The following is a 21,657-nucleotide window of genomic DNA, read 5'->3' as shown; positions in this document are numbered from 1 at the left end:
GCCTCTCTCTTTCCGCACTTTTGCTTCTTCCATTCCAGTATGGACCTGTGGTAAGTTAAACTTCCTTTTTCATTACAAGAGACCTGCTCACAAAACTCATACATATGTAAGAAAACTTCATTATTTATGTAGCAAACATCTTAACAATATAAGTAAAACTTGTGGCATGCTCATTAAAAACAATTTCACATCTTTTTTTAATACTCTATTCTTGCTTATTAAAGCACCATTTTCTCTCTATAAACAAATGGAGTGATGTTTCTGAATTTTTGAGATGAGGATTGATAATTTATAATATTTAGATTATTCGGACTACTGTTCTCATCTTGGATGTTATTCTCACAAAAGTTTCAGATGATATAACCTCTGATCTTCTGCAAGGGCATCTTGTTGAACTTCGGAATCTGTACTGAATTTTCAATGAGAATAATATTTAAACATGCATGAGGGATTGGGATAGACTTACCAGAGATTGAATTCAACATTTGAGCAGACAAAATCTTATTAAAGAAAGAAAAAATAACTAAGAAGAATTTGGGACAGTGAGTGTTGACCCTTCAATCCTGTACCAATTTCAATCTGATAAGATAACCATTTTTTTGACTTCAGCAAAATTCAGACTGATAATCAAAATTATAAATTAAATTAATCCACGGGGTTAGTTTGCTCTAATTCTATCAGCCATGACTAGATACAAGTGAAAAGTAATTTGTCTTTGTATTCTTTGTATCGCCCATACTGAAGATTGAAACTTCAACCTCAGAAGACCGTCACTTCAAACTTAGCACTTTGTTTGTTGCGCTGTGGATGAGAATAAAAATAGTGTAATGATTAAATTACACTATTTTTAAATATTAAAAAAATACTTTTTGAATTTTAAATTAAGCTTTTCTATTTGAAGTTAAACATTTTTTAAATTTTAAGATAAAATAGTGTAATGCAGTTTAACTATAATGTGATGCTATTAAATGTTGTCCACAATGACCATGGCACAACAGCAGTTATATCATCTAAAACATTGTGAAAATAACATCCGAGATGAGAACAGTAGTTTGAATAATATAAATAATACAAATTAGGTCTTTATTTAAGATTGTTACACAATGCACAGATTAGTTATAAAATCTAATTAAAATCACTTAAAATATTTCAGTAATATCCATTGAAATTTGTGTTCAAATAAAGACATGAAAATACAATGGAGAAGTAAGGCAACATTCATAAAAATGTGTCATTCAATTATTATCTGTTTTGCATTCAAATTTTTTCTTGCATTTTTCCAGGAACTTGATTGGGAAGTTGAACTGGCATTTATTATTGGAAAAGTTGGAAATGAAGTTGATGTAAGTATTTAAAAAACAAAGCAAAAAAAAAAACCTCATATTATTCAATTAATTTAGAATTCTTTTTGAGATGAGTATAATTTATTTTATTTGATCATTTGTGGACTATTATCCTCATTTTTTAGTTTTTGTTTCACAATGTTTCGGACAATTATTCCTCTGGCCTTTGTCAGGTGGTTAACTGCAACAGGATAGGAATGTCAAATCTTCAAACTGCATCCGTAGCAATTACTACTGCTGGGCCTGTGGTTCAGTGGATAGAGACGCAGAATATCTACAATTCCAGCTGAGCATTGTCTAAAGGTAGCAGTTTCAATCCTACCCAAAAAGCCGGTTAGTTGACCAAACTGGGGTGAGACGACAATAACTATGGAAGGCAGTAATTGCTATGGATGCAGTTTGGAGATTCAACATTCCTACCCAATCATGGTTAATCACCTGTCGAAGGCCAGAGGAATAATTGGCCAAAACGTTGTGAAACAACAACTAGAAGATGAGGATAAAAGTTTGCAAAAAATTAAATAAAAAAAAAAAAAAAAACTTTTCCAATATATTTAATTCTTTTACTCTTGCTGTTAAAATTTATTGTTAATGTGTATCCAATCACACACACGTAGGTTTTGTTACATCATTTTATCCAAGGGTCTCTCCTCTAAATATTGCTAGCATGTACCGTAGTTTGAATAAGTTGTAGACAATTGTTACATCATATAAAAAAGATCCATGCCGATAATGAAATTGTAATAAATGTCAGAAAATAGATAAAAACCTGAACGCTGATAAAACGTTTAACGAACACAAAATATTTTTATACACATTTACAATTGATTAAAAGTTATTTGATATAATTTTTCATTTGAAAAGTTGTTTTCATCTTGTAAAAAGTTCAAAGTGAAAAAAGTTACAAGTATTAGAAATGAACGTATGTATACGTTTGTTTCCCATTAGTGTACATGTGTGTGTGAATCACTTTAGTAGACATGGTGTGTGTGTGTTGCTTCTATCAATGTGCATATGCATGCCATAGTATGTTAGTGAGTTGAGAATATTTGCTCACCCTAGCTTCAAAAAGCAGGAAAAGTATGATATTGTGTTCACAGATTATCTCATTTTTGGCTCAACTGGTTGAATGCTGAAATTCAGATCTTTAAATGCCAGTCATCGGCTTCGAAAGAATGATTTAACTTTGGATGCAAAAAGTGATTTTTGAGCATGCAAGTTGATTTTTTTTTTTTAATTATTTTGTTGATGTAAGTGAAAGCAGGGTCACATGACTGCTATGTTTTTTCCTTTTTTTTGTAAATATTTCTCTGGGAGCTGGTGTTTGTACAAAAGTGTAATTTTTATTTTCAAATATAATTTTGAGATGTGACTTGTTTGTGCACATACTGTTGGTCATTGCTTGTTCAACCAAGGAAAGGGGATTAGCTCTGTATTGCAAGAAATCAGACTTTGGGTTTGAGGGTGTTAGATGTGCGTGTCAATCCTATGAGCTGACTAATTGTCATGTGTTCATCAAGCTTTGGTATATTACACCATGTCAACAGAGCTGATATGCTGGGTCTAATCCGACCTGACATTGGATATCTTATCTTATCTTACCAGGCCACGAGTTGTGGCTTAGCGTGTTTAAAAAATAAAATAAAATAAGGAACATGCATGTTTCTTATACGTACTTTTGCATATACAATATTTGACAATCTCTACTAATTGCAGTATCAAAACAAAGATGGTGGAAATAGACATAGTTGATGTAAATACAGAATGGAAGCTGCCAAGCACAAAACAAAACATGAAACAATACAGAAACACCACATTTCATAAAAATTACCTCAGTTTCAACACTTTTTGTGTTAATATATTTAACATATCATTTCAAAAAGACCCCATTTATAGAAATGTAAAGAATAAAAATTTTCTTTCTTTTTTTTATTGTTTTTTGTTTCAATAAATTGTTTTTCTTTTGGTACTACCAGTGTTATCGTGAAACAATAAGGAGTTCTCCTGTAGGAGACGTCTCCCTGAACTACTTTCACTTTTTCTCACTCACATGTCCCTATTTCGAATTCGTAGCAGTGGGCCAACATCAATGGACTTTTTTTTTTTCTACCAAATCAGTCATTAACAATGTTTTTTTAATGTTTAACCTATTCCAAACCAATATGAATTATTGCAGAGTAAAAATAATTAAATTAAAACAAAAATCATTTTTCTTATTTCGAATAATTTAATCAAGTAAACATTCCATTTTTTACTCGATTACTAGATGTAAAAAGTTAATCTAGCAAATTACAGTACCTAACAATTTAATAAACAAAAAATTGTAAAAACTGAATTTAACTTGAAAATACTATGAAAAAACCCTTTTCAATTTCAACTGATATAAATTATTGCAAAGTAAAAATAATTAAAACAAAACTCATTTTTTTTATTTCAAATTATTAAATCAAATAAAAAATTTCATATTTAACCTGATTACTAAATTTAAAAAGCTATTTTTTATCATAATATTTTCAAGTTAAATTCAGTTATTTACGATATTTTGTTTCTTAAATTGTTAGAATAACATTTTCATTTAAATTATTTGTATTGTATAATAATTTATATCAGTTTAAAATATGTTAAACATTTAAAAAAAGATTGTGAATGACTGTTTTGGTAGAAAAAAACAAAGCAAAAGTCCACTGATATTGGCCTGTTGTTACGAATTCGGAATAGGGGTGTGTGAGTGAGAATAAGCAAAAGTAGTTCAGTGTGACGTCACCTACAGGAGAACCCAATAAAGAAATAATAGACTTTAATTTTTACATTCTTTTAAATAAAGTTTTTTTAGTTTCAACAAAAATATGATAAACTTTTCTTTGTCACATTTTTTAAGTGTTTTTGGTTTTTACACTTCAGTTATCAGGAAACAAAAATTATTCAATAAATATTTAATAAAGTAATATATTGTTATAATTCTAAAAACAGATTCAAACCATTGTAAAAGAACATTTATGCAAGACGTAATAAGATATTACATATTTCTGTAAAGTATTAAATGTAGGTAAATTACTTATTTAATATATTGAAATAGGAAATGGGACACTTTTGGCACTTCTACACTATTAGGACAAATTTCGGAAATCGTAAAACTGAATTTCACATGGAACAATTGTATCTACATATTCCTCGCATTTTTAATATGATCATATCCAAAAATTACGAAAATCGATAAGGTAGAAAATTATTTATTAAAGACAATAAAAAATAGAATTTGAAGAAAACGATCGTAAGACACAGGAGAATTCAACAGGGAGGTAATTTTCCATTTCGATTTAAACAAGATGGCCACAATGTTTCACCTGCTAACACGATTAAAGTTTTTTTGTTTTTGTTTTTTAAATAATTCAGTAATATTCAGGTAATTTCGACTACATAATTTTGAAGCTACAATTGTAACTTATTAGAATTGACAAAAAAATCAGTTGAAACCATTGTTTTTTATCTGAAAACTGCATTTATCAACTACAAAATTCGACCTAATAGTGTAGAAGTGCCACATTTTTATATCAATTTAAACAGAAAGTCTTTTGTGTGAAAGGAAAAGTAGTCGCGTCTTTGTTTTCTTACAATTCATTGAATGTTTTCTTTAATAAAATGACAATTCTTTAGCAATTTGCACCGCATTGTCCGCTTTATTATTATTTTTAAAAACTGAAGTTTACATTTGGCTGTGAATATAAAAATAAATAGTTAAGAAAATTATTTTTTGCTAACAGTGTTATAAACTGAAGTAGAGCTGGTTTCAAAATTAATGTCGTGGAAAGTGAATATTCGAACCTGGCAAAAATGTTAAAATAACAAATCAAGCCATTTTTTGTTATTTACATAAAGGTTTAGTATTTTATCGTTGAAGCATGGCCAGAAAGGAATTTTAAAGAAAGGGAAGAAAACATGTAAGGGTTGCCGGCTGCTTGGACAAATACTCTTGAACCCTTCTCGAATATAAGGAACTAAATTTGCTGAATGTAAACAGAAGCTAACAATTTTAAATAAGCAGAAAAATTTTCACAAATAAACAAATAATATAAGTTAAGAGTTTTAAATCCAAATAATTTTATTCATTTACGGCAAAGTTTTGTTTTTAAAATGGATGAAATAATTTGAATTTAAAACTCTTAACTTATATTTTTATTTGTTTCTTTGTGAAAAAGTTCTGCTTATTTAAAATTGTTAACTTGTGTTTGTATTGTTTTGATTGTTTCGACAATCATTCTCATCTTGGGTGTCATTGGCACAACATTTCGACCGATGAACCCTCCAACCGCTGTCAGGTGTAAACTCAATGCTTGTTCAACTATAATAAGCCAATAAGTCTCCTGTGCGTCATGAGTAAGTTGCTGGAATCTGTGTTAAATACAGAAGTAATCAACCATCTCAGCAAAAATAACCTTCTTAGTGACACACAATATGGTTTCCGTTCTGCTAGATCTACAGCAGATGTGCTTACAGTTATATCTCATAGGATTAGCGAATCTCTCGACAGAGGCAACCTTTCTAGGGCAATTGCTCTTGACATATCAATGGCCTTTGATAGGGTATGGCATAAAGGTTTACTTCACAAGATCTCCAGCTATGGTATAGCTGGAAATGTCTTCTCAATTATTAAATCATTTCTCTCTGATAGGTTCATAAGAGTAGTAGTTGATGGGCAAAAATCAGAAGCTCACAGTATAAATGCTGGAGTCCCTCAGGGGTCCATCCTGGGCCCAACTCTTTTCCTGATCTACATTAATGATCTTCCAAATCACATCCTTACATCATTCGTAGACATTTTTGCTGACGACACTACCATCTATGGTAGCTAATCTAAGACAGTAAACGACCAAGTTCTCTCCGATTCTCTCTCCTCTGATCTTGATCACGTAGTACAATGGGGAAAGGAGTGGCTGGTTACTTTTAATGCATCTAAAACCAAGCTTCTATCTTTACATCATCAAGGTTCTGATCCCCATCTGGCATCAATTAAAATGAATGGCTCTCGACTTGGGGAGGCCTCAAGTTTTTACAGGCTTCTGGGCTTGACCTTTACTCCTGATCTTAAATGGAATACGTACATCAAATCTGTTGCCAAGGCCGCTGGAAAAATAGTCGGATCTTTCTATCGATCCAGTAGATATCTCACTGCTGATACAATTCTCTATCTATATAAGAGCCAGATACGTCCAAGGATGGAATACTGTTGCCACATATGGGCAGAAGCGACTAGAAAAGACTTGTCCTGCCTTGTTAGGGTTCAAAATAGACTTCGTGGCCTGGTGGGAGATGTCCTTTTCTCTTCGCTGCAACCTCTATCTCACAGAAGAGATGTTGCGAGTTTGTCTCTGCTTTATCGTTATTTTTATGGAAAGTGTTCGACTGAGCTTCAATCTATGGTCCCCCCCTTGCCAAACTTTCACAAGAAACACTCGACTAGCTCAAAACACTATCAATAATTTTCCCCACTCTTTATCTGTGCCTAAACCTAAACATAGATTCCATGATCAAAGCTTCTTTCTTAGAACTGCACGCCTGTGGAATTGTCTTTCGTTTTCCTGCTTTCCAGCTGTCTATAATATGGTTGTCTTCAAGTCCAACGTGAACAAGTTTCTGATGAGTCGTTCCACTTAAGTTAACAAATTTACCGAACTTCCATTACTATTGATTACTATATTGTCCTTTTGACTACTGTACACTCTTTAACCCTTATCCTTGAGTGGCCTATCGGCCTTGATAAGTGGTGACGCCTATGTAAAAAAAAAAAAAAAAACTAAGGAAAGGGGATTAGCTCTGTATTGCAAGAAATTAGACTTTGGGTTTGAGGGTGTGTCTGTAAATTTAAAAAAAAAAGTCAATTTTCAGTGGTCACTAGGTTACTTTTTAAAGACTTTTCAATGATTCTCCTGACTCTTTTGACTCCCAATTTTTCGTCTGCTAAAATTTTAATCACGTGATTACAGTGTAGCGTCAATAAAATAAAACATTCATTCAAGTGCTGCTTGTTGTGGGTTTAGCTAAATACAATTATATCAAAAATCACTTTATTGGTACTTATGCACTTATGTTACTGGGCTGGCGGATGTATTGTAACTATTCTGTACTTTCACCTAACAATTTAATAAACAAAAAGATATCGTAAGACTTTAATATAACTTGAAAATACTATTATGAAAAAAAAAAATAGCATGGTAACATGCACCATTTTATCTATATATATAAAAGCGAAAATGTATGTATGTATGTTCGCTTTTTGTGTATGTCTGCAAAAGGCTTTTTGTTGTCGGCCTTCTTGCTTAGCTTGTTTCTTAAAACATTTTATATCACGTCTAAATGATATTTACGACTTAAGAACGGGGGTCGCATGTGTATTTAATTTGTCCGACTTTCACGCGCTATTTTTTCCAGATATTTTGATTGCCACGTGTTTCTTTCACTTTTCAGTATAAAACAAGTGAAAACTGGCTTGCAGCCGCGTCATGTTTCAAGGTCAAACATCACGTGACTTAAGTTTCTCGCACCTGTCAATTTCATTTTATAAACGTTAAATTAAGATGCTTTTCATTCCTCTTCTCTCGTGGCTGAGATGGTTAGGTCCCAGGGTTTTTTTTTCCATTTCGTTTCCATCTCCACGTCAAAGGTTCGGGGTTCAAGCCTACTTTCCTACTAAAACTTTTTTTTCTTTTACACCTCCAAACACCCGGCCAACGTTGTTTTTTTTTTTAAAACAGGGTTGTTTTGACCCCCCCCCTCCCAAAACACACACCTACAAACACCTGGGCCATGCCGAGTACCCCCCGCTAGTCTTACATATTTTTTTTCCAAAGGACTGTTTGAATACATTGATTTAAATTTAAAGTGTTGTGTAATTATTTTTTTAAAAAATTCAATTGCGTTTGTACTTTATTTTTTCAATTTTGAATAATTTCACAATTATGAATGAATTCGTGTGTACTTTAACAATGTAGTATTTCGCCACAAAAATATATTGTAAAACTTGAATTTAACTTTAAAAAAAAGTAAATGGAAAGAAAAGTTAAATTGAAGTTTTACAATATATTTTTGTGATGAAATACTTTTGTTTAAAGTACACACGAATTCATTCATAATTGTGAAATTATTAAAAAGTGGAGAAATAAGGCACCTGTGCAATTGATTTTTTTTAAATAATTACACAACACTTTAAATTTAAATCAATCTATTCAAATAGTCTTTCAAGTTTTACAATATCTTTTTGTTTATTAAATTGTTAGGTGAAAGTACAGATTAATTACGATACACCCGCTAGCCCAGTAACATAAGTGCATAAGTATTAATAAAGTGATTTTTAATATCATATTCTGTTGGGAATAATTTAACCCTGAAATAAAGCTCAATTCTCACACGTGAGAATGCAACAACAATTTGGTAATTAAGTTCTTATCAGAAATGCGACAACAGGTTGTAAGAAGGGAACACAACCAAGCAATCGATATTCAAGCAATTTTACTGGGTGAGCAATATAATGAAAGCAATATAATCAAAACAATATAATGAAAACAATATAATGAAAGAAATATAATGAAAACAATATAATGAAAACAATATAATGAAAGAAATATAATGAAAACAATATAATGAAAACAATATAATGAAAGAAATATAATGAAAACAATATAATGAAAGCAATATAATGAAAACAATATAATGAAAGCAATATAATCAAAACAATATAATCAAAACAATATAATGAAAGCAATATAATGAAAACAATATAATGAAAACAATATAATGAAAACAATATAATGAAAGCAATATAATGAAAACAATATAATGAAAGCAATATAATGAAAGCAATATAATGAAAACAATATAATGAAAACAATATAATGAAAACAATATAATGAAAACAATATAATGAAAACAATATAATGAAAGCAATATAATGAAAACAATATAATGAAAGCAATATAATGAAAGCAATATAATGAAAACAATATAATGAAAACAATATAATGAAAACAATATAATGAAAGCAATATAATGAAAACAATATAATGAAAACAATATAATGAAAACAATATAATGAAAGCAATATAATGAAAACAATATAATGAAAACAATATAATGAAAACAATATAATGAAAACAATATAATGAAAACAATATAATGAAAACAATATAATGAAAACAATATAATGAAAACAATATAATGAAAACAATATAATGAAAACAATATAATGAAAACAATATAATGAAAACAATATAATGAAAACAATATAATGAAAACAATATAATGAAAACAATATAATGAAAACAATATAATGAAAACAATATAATGAAAACAATATAATGAAAGCAATATAATGAAAGCAATATAATGAAAACAATATAATGAAAACAATATAATGAAAACAATATAATGAAAACAATATAATGAAAACAATATAATGAAAACAATATAATGAAAACAATATAATGAAAACAATATAATGAAAGCAATATAATGAAAGCAATATAATGAAAACAATATAATGAAAACAATATAATGAAAGCAATATAATGAAAGCAATATAATAAAAACAATATAATGAAAACAATATAATGAAAGCAATATAATGAAAGCAATATAATGAAAACAATATAATGAAAGCAATATAATCAAAACAATATAATGAAAACAATATAATCAAAACAATATAATCAAAACAATATAATCAAAACAATATAATGAAAGCAATATAATGAAAGCAATATAATCAAAACAATATAATGAAAACAATATAATGAAAACAATATAATGAAAGCAATATAATAAAAACAATATAATGAAAACAATATAATGAAAGCAATATAATGAAAACAATATAATGAAAGCAATATAATGAAAGCAATATAATGAAAACAATATAATAAAAACAATATAATGAAAGCAATATAATGAAAGCAATATAATGAAAGCAATATAATAAAAACAATATAATGAAAACAATATAATGAAAACAATATAATGAAAGCAATATAATGAAAGCAATATAATGAAAACAATATAATGAAAGCAATATAATCAAAACAATATAATGAAAACAATATAATGAAAACAATATAATCAAAACAATATAATGAAAGCAATATAATGAAAGCAATATAATGAAAACAATATAATGAAAACAATATAATGAAAACAATATAATGAAAGCAATATAATGAAAACAATATAATGAAAACAATATAATGAAAGCAATATAATGAAAGCAATATAATAAAAACAATATAATGAAAACAATATAATGAAAGCAATATAATGAAAGCAATATAATGAAAACAATATAATGAAAGCAATATAATCAAAACAATATAATGAAAACAATATAATGAAAACAATATAATCAAAACAATATAATCAAAACAATATAATCAAAACAATATAATGAAAGCAATATAATGAAAGCAATATAATCAAAACAATATAATGAAAACAATATAATGAAAACAATATAATGAAAGCAATATAATCAAAACAATATAATGAAAACAATATAATCAAAACAATATAATCAAAACAATATAATCAAAACAATATAATGAAAACAATATAATGAAAACAATATAATCAAAACAATATAATCAAAACAATATAATGAAAACAATATAATCAAAACAATATAATGAAAGCAATATAATCAAAACAATATAATGAAAACAATATAATGAAAACAATATAATGAAAACAATATAATGAAAGCAATATAATGAAAACAATATAATGAAAGCAATATAATGAAAGCAATATAATCAAAACAATATAATGAAAACAATATAATGAAAACAATATAATGAAAACAATATAATGAAAACAATATAATGAAAGCAATATAATCAAAACAATATAATGAAAACAATATAATGAAAACAATATAATGAAAACAATATAATCAAAACAATATAATGAAAGCAATATAATGAAAACAATATAATGAAAACAATATAATGAACGCAATATAATCAAAACAATATAATGAAAACAATATAATGAAAGCAATATAATGAAAACAATATAATAAAAACAATATAATGAAAACAATATAATGAAAACAATATAATGAAAACAATATAATAAAAACAATATAATGAAAGCAATATAATGAAAACAATATAATGAAAACAATATAATAAAAACAATATAATGAAAACAATATAATCAAAACAATATAATGAAAGCAATATAATCAAAACAATATAATGAAAACAATATAATGAAAACAATATAATGAAAACAATATAATAAAAACAATATAATGAAAGCAATATAATCAAAACAATATAATGAAAGCAATATAATCAAAACAATATAATGAAAACAATATAATGAAAGCAATATAATGAAAACAATATAATAAAAACAATATAATGAAAACAATATAATCAAAACAATATAATGAAAACAATATAATGAAAGCAATATAATGAAAGCAATATAATAAAAACAATATAATGAAAACAATATAATGAAAGCAATATAATGAAAACAATATAATAAAAACAATATAATGAAAGCAATATAATGAAAACAATATAATAAAAACAATATAATGAAAACAATATAATGAAAACAATATAATGAAAGCAATATAATGAAAACAATATAATGAAAGCAATATAATGAAAACAATATAATGAAAGCAATATAATGAAAACAATATAATAAAAACAATATAATGAAAACAATATAATGAAAGCAATATAATGAAAGCAATATAATGAAAACAATATAATGAAAGCAATATAATGGAAGCAATATAATGGAAGCAATATAATGGAAGCAATATAATGAAAACAGACAATATACAGAATGAAGAAGATGAAGGTTTGCGAAAACGTGCTTCGCTAGAACTTATCTTGAGTTCGATTAGCAATGTGTTCATCACGCAATTCCGGCTCTTTTCATATGGACGGTTAACTGTTCTACTTCGTCGTATAATTGGTTTACTTCGCACGACCGTCGTGGGATGGAAAGAATAAAATGTTCAATTGGGAACGTGAAGTAGAAGGGGGGTGGGCGTCAGTGACTACCTTCGGGGGGGATATGCACGAAGAACCACTGTCCAGTTAGGGTTGAAACAAAAAGGCAAAAAGAGGCTGGCGCCTAATCTCCCACGGTTTTTATAGGTTGGTTCACGTGACCCCTAAGGGGGTGGGGAAGGAGATCAATGCCAGACAGTCCACAGAGCCTTTTAAGCAGAAACAGCAACATACATAAATTCCAATAATTCAGCTAAATCCATAACAAGTGGCATTTGAATGGTGTATTTTTTTAATGCTACATCGTAATCATGTGATAAAAATTTTAGCAGATGAAACATTGGGAGTCAAAAGAGTCAGGAGTTCAGATTCAATTTTTTACTGAATCCTTCTATTAATTGTCACTATTAGTGAAAAATATTTACAAAACCGTGGAGAGACATTTTATGTGTTTTCGTTTTTTCAAGAAAACAGTATAAGAAAAAGTTTTGTTTTTTTTGTTTTGTTTTTTAATTATCTCCCTTGGATTGAGCGTATATTGTGGTAGTGTTAAAAAAAGAAAAAAAAAACTTTTTTTAATTATCTTTTTGTTTTGTTTTGTTTTTCTTATTTTCTTCATATAAATTTGTAATTAATGGATTCCAAATGTAGTTAATTCAATACTTGGACAGCTTAGAAGGTTGTTGCCATCCATCATATGTGCTGCTGCTGCTGCTTCCTTGAATTTTCTAACCCTCCATCTTTCTTCTATATCTAGTATTTTAACATCATCTTTCATTTTTCCACATGAAATCTCATAAATACAGTTTTTTGTCATGAGTTTTTATGTCAGAGATTTTACTCATACAAGGTGTTTTCGGAGTATTGTGTTGCTCCTGAATACTGTCCTAATATCATACTGACTGCATATTTAAAAAATTTTTTCAAATAGGCCTTTCAAGTATGGTGTGCAGACTATTGGTTTTTGGCTGGTTTCCTTTGGTGTTTGATCTAGATCTTCTGCAGCTGTTAATTTATGTTTACATCCAGTGACAATGGTGATTACCAAATTTAGTTCCTTATACTCGATATAGGGTTCGAGAGTATTTATACAACCAAACGACAAACCTGCGAAAAATGTCTAATATCAAAAGTAAATGGGAAGAAGAGAAAGGTTGAAGAACTAAGGTTATCACTAGCTATATGACAACAGCATATTCTTGTCATTGTTTTGACTCTCGAGTATATATCCCACACATTTAGACACAGTTAATCAAGCAAGAACCACGTCACTCTATATAAAAGCATATAAAATATCAACGGATACACACTCGAGAGTCAAAATAATGAAAAGAATATGCTGTTGTCCTAGCCTTGTTATCATGTGACCGTGATTAATTCCCTTATAATAACATGACGAGTTTGTTACAAAGAAAATCAAATAATTTATTAAATAAAAATTTGGTGAAATGTTATAATTAAAGTGATAAACAAAACCATGCATGTATCCGATTAAAATTCTATAGCAAAATTTTAAGTCAATCAGTAAATTGTGAACAATTACATATATATTTAGGTCTCAAGGGACAGAACTTGGGATCATTACATCTGTTTTGGTAAGTAAGAGAAAATGTTTCCACACTAGCAATTTTCTTAACTGAAATAATTATTTTCAGAAAGCAACTTAAACAAAATAAAAGCATTAGTGAAAGAAAAATAAGAAAATAAGCTAGTCCAAATCAAATGTTGATATGTCGAATGGATTGTTATTTAGGTGTGATTTTTTTTTTTTTTAATATCTGACAAGATGTCAAATATTGAATAAAGCAAAACATTTCAAAACTATTAACCTAAACCAACTTTTAAAAAATAAGCCAATGTTTTCCAAACAACTTAAAACATGTCGTTAAAAGCAAAAAACAGTAAACTACACAATTTTGAAACATTCCTTTTGTCTGCATGAAATTACTTACTTTCATTTGTAATCTTTATTGTATCAGTTGTATTCTTTGTTCTTTTCATAATTTTCTCAGCCTAAAGATGCAATGTCACATGTATTTGGTTATACGGTAGCCCATGATGTCAGTGCTAGGGATTGGCAGATGAAAAAGAATGGAAGACAGTGGCTTTTAGGTAAAACTATGAATGGATTCTGTCCACTTGGGCCTTCCATAGTTATGAAAGAAGATATTCTTGGTAAGTATTTGAGTGTTGGTTAGACGTTTATTACATTATTACTGAATGTTTTGTTTTTTTCAAAACCATGCATATTGCAACTGAAACATAAGAATCAATTGTTATAGGAACCAGATTTATAGGGGGCAACCTGGGTGAGGGGAGTTGATGTTTGTTAACCATGCATTAAATTTCCTACATGTAAGTATGGTCAGGGAAATAGGGTCCAGTAAGGGAATCCTGAAAACAAGAAGTTTGAAGAAAGAAGCTATTAGAGGTGCAAATATTAAATTTAGGGGGAAAATAAACAGAAAATTTTCTTTAGTTTGTTATGCAAGTTTAAATCTTTAAAATTCCATGAAGGTTTTTATAAATGGAATTTTTTGGTTAAAGACAAAAAACTTTAAATTGGTTATAAAATTAGGAGGAAAGGAGACAATGTATCTTATGCATCCACCAAATTTAGTATTTATCGAAAGGTGTCTGAAAAAAACTTTTTTCCTTTTAGTTTTACTGATTTTCGGATACACAGATATTACAATCCAAATCATATTCAGATTTATTGGTATGAGTGATCAAGTTAATAACCTAATTAGAGTGAAATATGTATTTGGTTGGTTGGTTGTTTTTGTTTTACTGCATATCAATCCTTTTCAGGTTATTTAATACCGAATCCAAAAATTTTGAAGAAAGATTTTTTAATAGAATATATTTTGAAGAAAGATTTTTTAATAGAATATATTTGTTGTTTTTAAGTCGGTTTCTATTTAACCCATAGTTGGGACCCTAACAGGTACTACCACTCCGGGTCAAAGTGGACCTGGGAGCAATGGAAATTAAAGGGTGGCTCCACACTCCCCAAAGCCCGCAAGCTGGGGCCTCACCACTGGATATAGTTTAAGGTCATATCCAGGACTGAAATATGTATTGATATGGAATGTCAATGAAATAAAAAAAAAAATAAAAGAAATATAAATATAATATCTTATTTTAAAATAGCCTGGGTGCCCGGCATTTCCCTGGTGTTTTGAGGTGTGTGTTGTGCAAAAAAAAAAAAAAAGTGGTAGTAGGCAGGCAGGTTCGAACTCGTGCTGCAAAGGCGGAAAAGAGAGTGGAGGTGTGTGTAAGGGTGTTGGTTGAGAAAAAAAAAAAGGGAAAATTGCAAGTAGTAAGCAGGCTCGAACACGAAACATGCCAGAGGAAAAAGAGGTGAAAAATAAACAAACGCTATTAGTAATGAGCCTACTGCGGTTGTGATGTCACGGACGGTCGAAACACTGCCTTTTATGCAACGTCGTTTATGCAAGCTTTGAATGACTTGCAAAAAATGTCAGTGGAAAAAACGACCCTCCCTGTAGAAAAATATTCAGTTGAGGGTGAAGGAATTAATGTTTTTGGCCAATTTTTTGATATTTGTCGCCTGAAGGGTCAAGCTCCAAAAGGATACTGATCCCATGAAAATCCGTCGCCTCTACAGAAAGTTTTAGGCAGACATACAAACAATACATACATAGATTTAAACAGACAGGTGAGATTTATATTATAGACTAGCGTTGGTATCCGGTGTTGCCCAGGTGTTCGGAGGTGTAAAAGAAAAAAAAAGTTCTTGTAGATAGGTAGGCACGAACCTAAAGCCTTGAGGTTAGTAGCCTGATAACTTACCGCCACACTACGCAAACAGAGAACTGAGAATGGGTGAAATTAAACAATTAAAAAGTCAAACGCTTAAAAAGTTATGTGACACGTGCATAAATTTAATGGGGTAAAACATCGCGCCATAGGTGAAATGAAATCCCGCACTTAACTTTTGCTGCTAGGCAGTTTTTTTGGTTTTCCCAAGTTGTTAGAGTAAACCAACTCCCTATTAAAAAGGGAGTGTCCAAATGAAAATCAATTGTCTATGACAGTTTTCACCGCATTAATGAAAGCTGATTTGCTTTCTGGACATTCCTGGCGGGAAAGCCAAGGAAGATACATCGTTTCAATTAGTTTCACTTTATTTATACTAAAAAGCCAAACAAACACAGGACAGAATGGAATAGCGCAAATTTTATAAAAGTCGATCAAAATAAATCTAGACACGATGTCTCTTCGCAAATCGTAGATATTATTATCTAGGGTGTATATAAACAGTTCTAAGAAATAGTAACCCCCTGGAGAACCCCGGTGAAAAAAGCCTTTGCTGAACATACAAAAATGCATGCGCTATATATATAGATTGCTGCTATTTTGGAAATACAAAAATAATTCTGTGTTGTAGGGTCAAGAATGAGGTAAATAACATTCTGTTTCTAAATTCCATTCAAATTTTCAAATGCTTACAAAATAATTCTTTTTTTCAGCTATTTTCACAATATTTACTTGACTGACTTGCGTATAGATAAACCAAAATTTATTATGATTGATTTAATTTAGTAATTTGTTTTTTAATTAAAATTTCATTTCATTTCTTACTATTCCATTTTTAAGTTCACTAAATAATAGATCATTAGTAATAAATGATAAAAATAATGTGTACATCATATAAAGTCAAGAAACACACACACATGAGAAGAGTTCACACAATTTATTAATATAGAGATAATTAGTCACATGGCACATATCAATTGTTTGTTTGGTTAAAACTTGTAATTTTTTAATATCACTTTTAATAGTAAAAAATAAATTATTTTTGCATTTTGTTTTTATTTTTTCAAATATTTTCTTCTTTGTTTTTTTTTCAGATCCTCAAAATCTTGGCATCCGATGCTATGTAAATGATGTCCTCAAACAAGACAGTAATACTTCGAACCTTGTATTTGGAATAGAGGATTTAATTGTTTTTCTTTCACGGTAGGAAAACACTTGTTATTCCTTATTGTCATGATTTTGTTAAAGATGATCTCAAACAATGGCACATCAGAATCAGCTGATAGAATTTCATGGAGAAAATCATTTTGTATTACCATGGCCGACATCCACATCTAATGGAGAAAAGATGTTCAACCAAGAAAAAAAAAAAAAGGAAGATTTATAATTTGGATTATTCAGATTACTATTCTTGTCTTCATTGTTATATTCATAATATTTCGACTGACATAACCTCCGACCTTCTTCAGGTGCATATTTTGAACTTGGGAACTGTTACAGAATTTCAAACTGCATCCTTTATTTAATTTAACATAGAAGAATTCGGCTGCAGACCAAACTTGAAGTATAATAGAGCTGTGATTCTCACCATCCTCATGTATGCTTATGAAACTTAGACTGTATATGCCAGACATGGCAAGAAACTAAACCATTTCTATATGGCCTGCTTCCATAGACTGTTGAAAATCAAGTGGCAAGACAAAATAATAGACAGATTTTAGCCTGGTCAAACCTCCCGTCAGCACACATCATGTTACAGCAGTGCCAGATTCATTGGTCAAGTCATATATGTTGCATAAATGCCCAAAACGGTTCCTTTTATGGCAAGCTGTCTAAAGGAAAAAGAACTGCAGGAGTACAGTGGAAATAGTTCAAGGAGTCTGAAAGTCTCACGTAAACAGTTTGATTTGTATTCTAACTCGTGGGAAAAACTAACCCAAGACAAATGTGCCTGGTATGCTGTAAGCCACAATAGGGCTACAATTGATGAATCCACATGCAATGAAGAATGCGAGAGGAAATATACCATTAAAAAAGACAGAGCAGTCAGCACAGTCTACTACAGAATCATCCTACACATGTCTAACATGCAGTTCAGAGCTTGAATTGGTCTAACAAGCCATTTCCAAACTCACAAAATAATTGCATGATCACAGTCATACTCACAAGCAATGGACAAACATATTTTTATTATGTTATTTTTTTACTCGGTCATAGTTGATGGAATGAGAATAATCTACACTCCTGAATTAAATAAAAAGTTCATTTTGAAGTTCACAAGAGGTTTCCAAGTTTGCCATTGTCAGTGTTTACATTAGTTGAAATGGTGACAATGGTGAGAATAATAGTCTGAATAATTCAAATAATACAATATATAGACATTTTAATTAAAAAAATATTTTTAAAAGTAAAATAGTAAATATTATTAAATAGCAAATTTATGCCTGGTAAAGTGAAAAAAAAAAAAGAAAGCAAATATGTTGAACTGCCAGAATATGAACGGGCGTTTTGGCAAGGATTTTTATTAAATCATTAGCATTGTTCAATGTTTTGAAATTATTAAAATTACTTGATTTTTTTTTTTTTTTTAGTCAAATGATTTCTAGGCTATTTATATCAAAAGCTTTACATCAATCTTCTGTCAACAAAATAAATTTGTTTTTATGTTGAACTTCTTGAACAGACATATTACACCTCTGAAGTTCTGTTACTGTTAAACCATACCTTAAGTTCTGTTGACACACAGATGTTTATGATTCTTACAATTCCTCTAATGATTGAGGACACTCCATCATTGATCATCTCTGACCTCAAATATCGACATAAAAATCAAAGAAAAGACAAAGTCCATCTTCAATTTACAGAAAGACTATTTTTATTGTGATGGCAATGTCGCCTTGCTCTGGCTGGAAAAGTTATATGGGACTGCAGATTTTGTTTATTGAGAACCATTCAAGCCATTTCTTATTGTGTGTAGCTTCCTCAAGCTTCCACTCCTGATCTCTCTTCTTAATCTCTCTCAAACTCCATATGACGTCATACCTGCTGGATCAACTGTTCCCTCATTGCTTTAATGTTAATCTCGGGTTCAACGTCTTGATCTTTACTGACCTTACAATTGTGACATTGGCTGATCTATCTGTTCAATATGTAACACATGCTGGTATTTTTTTTAAACAGAACATTTCGATGTAGATTTAATTTTTTTTTTTTTTTTTCTTCCAATTTTTACATTTCTTAGAATAGTTGTGTGAAAATTCTGAGGAATTTATTTTTAATTAAAATAATATTGTTTGATTTTGTGATCAGTGTAAGGTAATACAATTTGATAGTGATGTTTTTTTTTCATTTTTAATTTGTTATTCATCATTCTTTTCAACTTCTAGATTTTTTACTTTGGTCCCCGGAGATGTGATTCTTACAGGAACTCCTCCTGGTGTTGGCGTTTTTAGGAAACCTCCAGAATTTTTGAAGGTAAAATTACAAAAATATATCCAAACAATTTGAATGTAAAAGAGTGATCTAGCATTGTGTGAAATATATAGATTGCTTATTATGAAGGTATAATACATTAATATACTGCAAATTTTTAAGAAAAATCTAAAAATAAGATGATTTAAAAAAAAAATTTGTTTTTAGTGCACCTCCTTGATCACTATTAGATTATGTAATGCCAGAACTTTATATTGATATTTATGTGTCATATACTTGATTTCTCATTAATAAAGCAACAGAACACAATTTGATAAAAATAAATATATTTCTATATTGGTATGCACCAAATAAATATGTAGGTTATATAAGATACAGGACTTTATTGACTAAAATATGAACTGGATAGCAAATCTTTAACCCTGGATAAAACGAAAATTATTAGTCTTACGATGACCATCTTTTCTTTGGTGAAGAGATTGCTCTTGGTTTGGATCAAAGTGGATTTTCCCCTCATTGAAACACTGACCTTGTGTCTAATTCTGTCCTTGTGAGAAGGAGGCAAGTAAATAAGCAAATGAGTTTTGATAAGCAATTGTCAGTACAAAATAATCAATTTTCAGATCCTAGGAATAAAAAAAAGACTCATGTAATAACAAAAGGGATGAAATTCAGTTAAAATTTGAACCATTTTGGGCCCTAAACAAAGGTTATTTCTTTTCATTACATTTTTATTTCATCTTTTTTTTTAATTCTACTGCCTTGTCTTTTCGTCTTTTGTAGAAAGGTGATGTTGTGAAATGTGAAATTGATGAAATTGGATCAATCACCAACAAAGTAGTTTGAATTGCAGAAGATTTTATTCAACATATCAAAAAGCAAAGAGAAATCATAATGTGATGAAACTAAAAAAAACTAAAAAAAACTGTTCAAAACAAAATTCTTATATTACTAAACATGACAATAATAATATACAGTGTTCAGTTACACAACAGCAACTCTGCATAATTATTTGTATAATGTACAGAAATAAAAGTTTTATTTCATTAATGACTTGTTGATTTCATTTTTGACTTAGTGTTTACAATTCTGTGCTCTCTTGTGTTCACTGTTTTGTAACACATTTAATGAGTTTGCAATGTCTGTAATCAAAGTTTGAAAATCTCTTTTTAGTCTCCATGATTTTATACTGAAAATTGCTGCTGACAATTTTTGATTGTAAAAGTGGGTAAATTATTGCATGATTTAATAGAATTTGTCAAAGTATAAATAATCAATTTATATAAATTTATTGATTTTATATTGCATACAATAGAAAAATGTGAGCATGAAAAGTAAAGGACTAGTTGTTAAAACTGGAAAAGAAAAGGACAAGATATTCTAGTAAAAAATATAATAAATTTACAACTTAAAATATTGCAGCATTAAGAATTGATTATATAATGTTATAAATTGAATTAAAAAAAAAAAATTTTAAACAGAGGCGACGGATTTTTACGATATTGGTATTGTTTTGAAGCTCGACCCTTCAGATGACAAATATCGAAAAATTGGCTAAAAACATTAATTTCTTCACCTTCAACTGGATACTTTTCTACAAGGAGGGGGTCACTATTTTCACCAATATTTTCAAAAATCAGCCCCTCTTTTCAATTGACTAGCCTTAATTTAAACCTTTGCCACTTCCGGTTTGGTGATGGGCACAACAGCAAAGAAGTCACATTTTTTTTCCCCCATTCTTTTCCTCCTTCGCAAGTACGGGTTTGAGACTGCCTGCCTACTACAACTTTCTTTCTTTTTTTTTTTTTGCTCAACACACCTGGAAACACCCAGGCAACGCCAAGCACCCAGGCTATTCCTCAAATAAAAGAATTTACTTTTAATCAATCTTTATTTCAGAAAAGTACATTTTAGATTTTACGCTTTATTGAATAGAAATAGTCTGAAGTATTGGGCTACTTTTAAGTGAGCCATTGTAGTTTTTTTTTTTTATAAGGGAGTCACGACTTATCAAAGCCTGAAGGCTACTCAGGGAGAAGCGTTAATGTGTATAAGGTGGTCAGTGAGACAACTACCTTTTC

The 21,657-nt window shown here is 29.4% G+C and overlaps 1 protein-coding gene across 1 annotated transcript in view; it reads left to right on the top strand.

Moving 5' to 3' along the window:
- LOC145283776 (oxaloacetate tautomerase fahd2, mitochondrial-like) overlaps positions 1-20,626 on the top strand; it is a 48,807-nt gene extending 28,181 nt beyond the window's left edge. The window contains exons 3-7 of the mRNA XM_080132832.1: positions 1,284-1,343; positions 14,374-14,536; positions 17,239-17,347; positions 19,531-19,618; positions 20,360-20,626. Of these exons, the coding sequence (XP_079988958.1) occupies positions 1,284-1,343; positions 14,374-14,536; positions 17,239-17,347; positions 19,531-19,618; positions 20,360-20,422 (483 nt within the window). The 3' untranslated portion in view covers positions 20,423-20,626. The remainder of the gene's footprint in view (positions 1-1,283; positions 1,344-14,373; positions 14,537-17,238; positions 17,348-19,530; positions 19,619-20,359) is intronic.
- The last annotated feature ends 1,031 nt before the right edge of the window (positions 20,627-21,657 follow it).

Source organism: Euprymna scolopes, chromosome 8 (assembly GCF_053919585.1).
Source record: "Euprymna scolopes isolate OS-2025 chromosome 8, ASM5391958v1, whole genome shotgun sequence".
NCBI classification, from domain to species: Eukaryota; Metazoa; Mollusca; class Cephalopoda; order Sepiida; family Sepiolidae; genus Euprymna; species Euprymna scolopes.
Note: the sequence above shows the minus strand (reverse complement) of the source record. Positions and strands in the feature narration are given on the sequence as shown.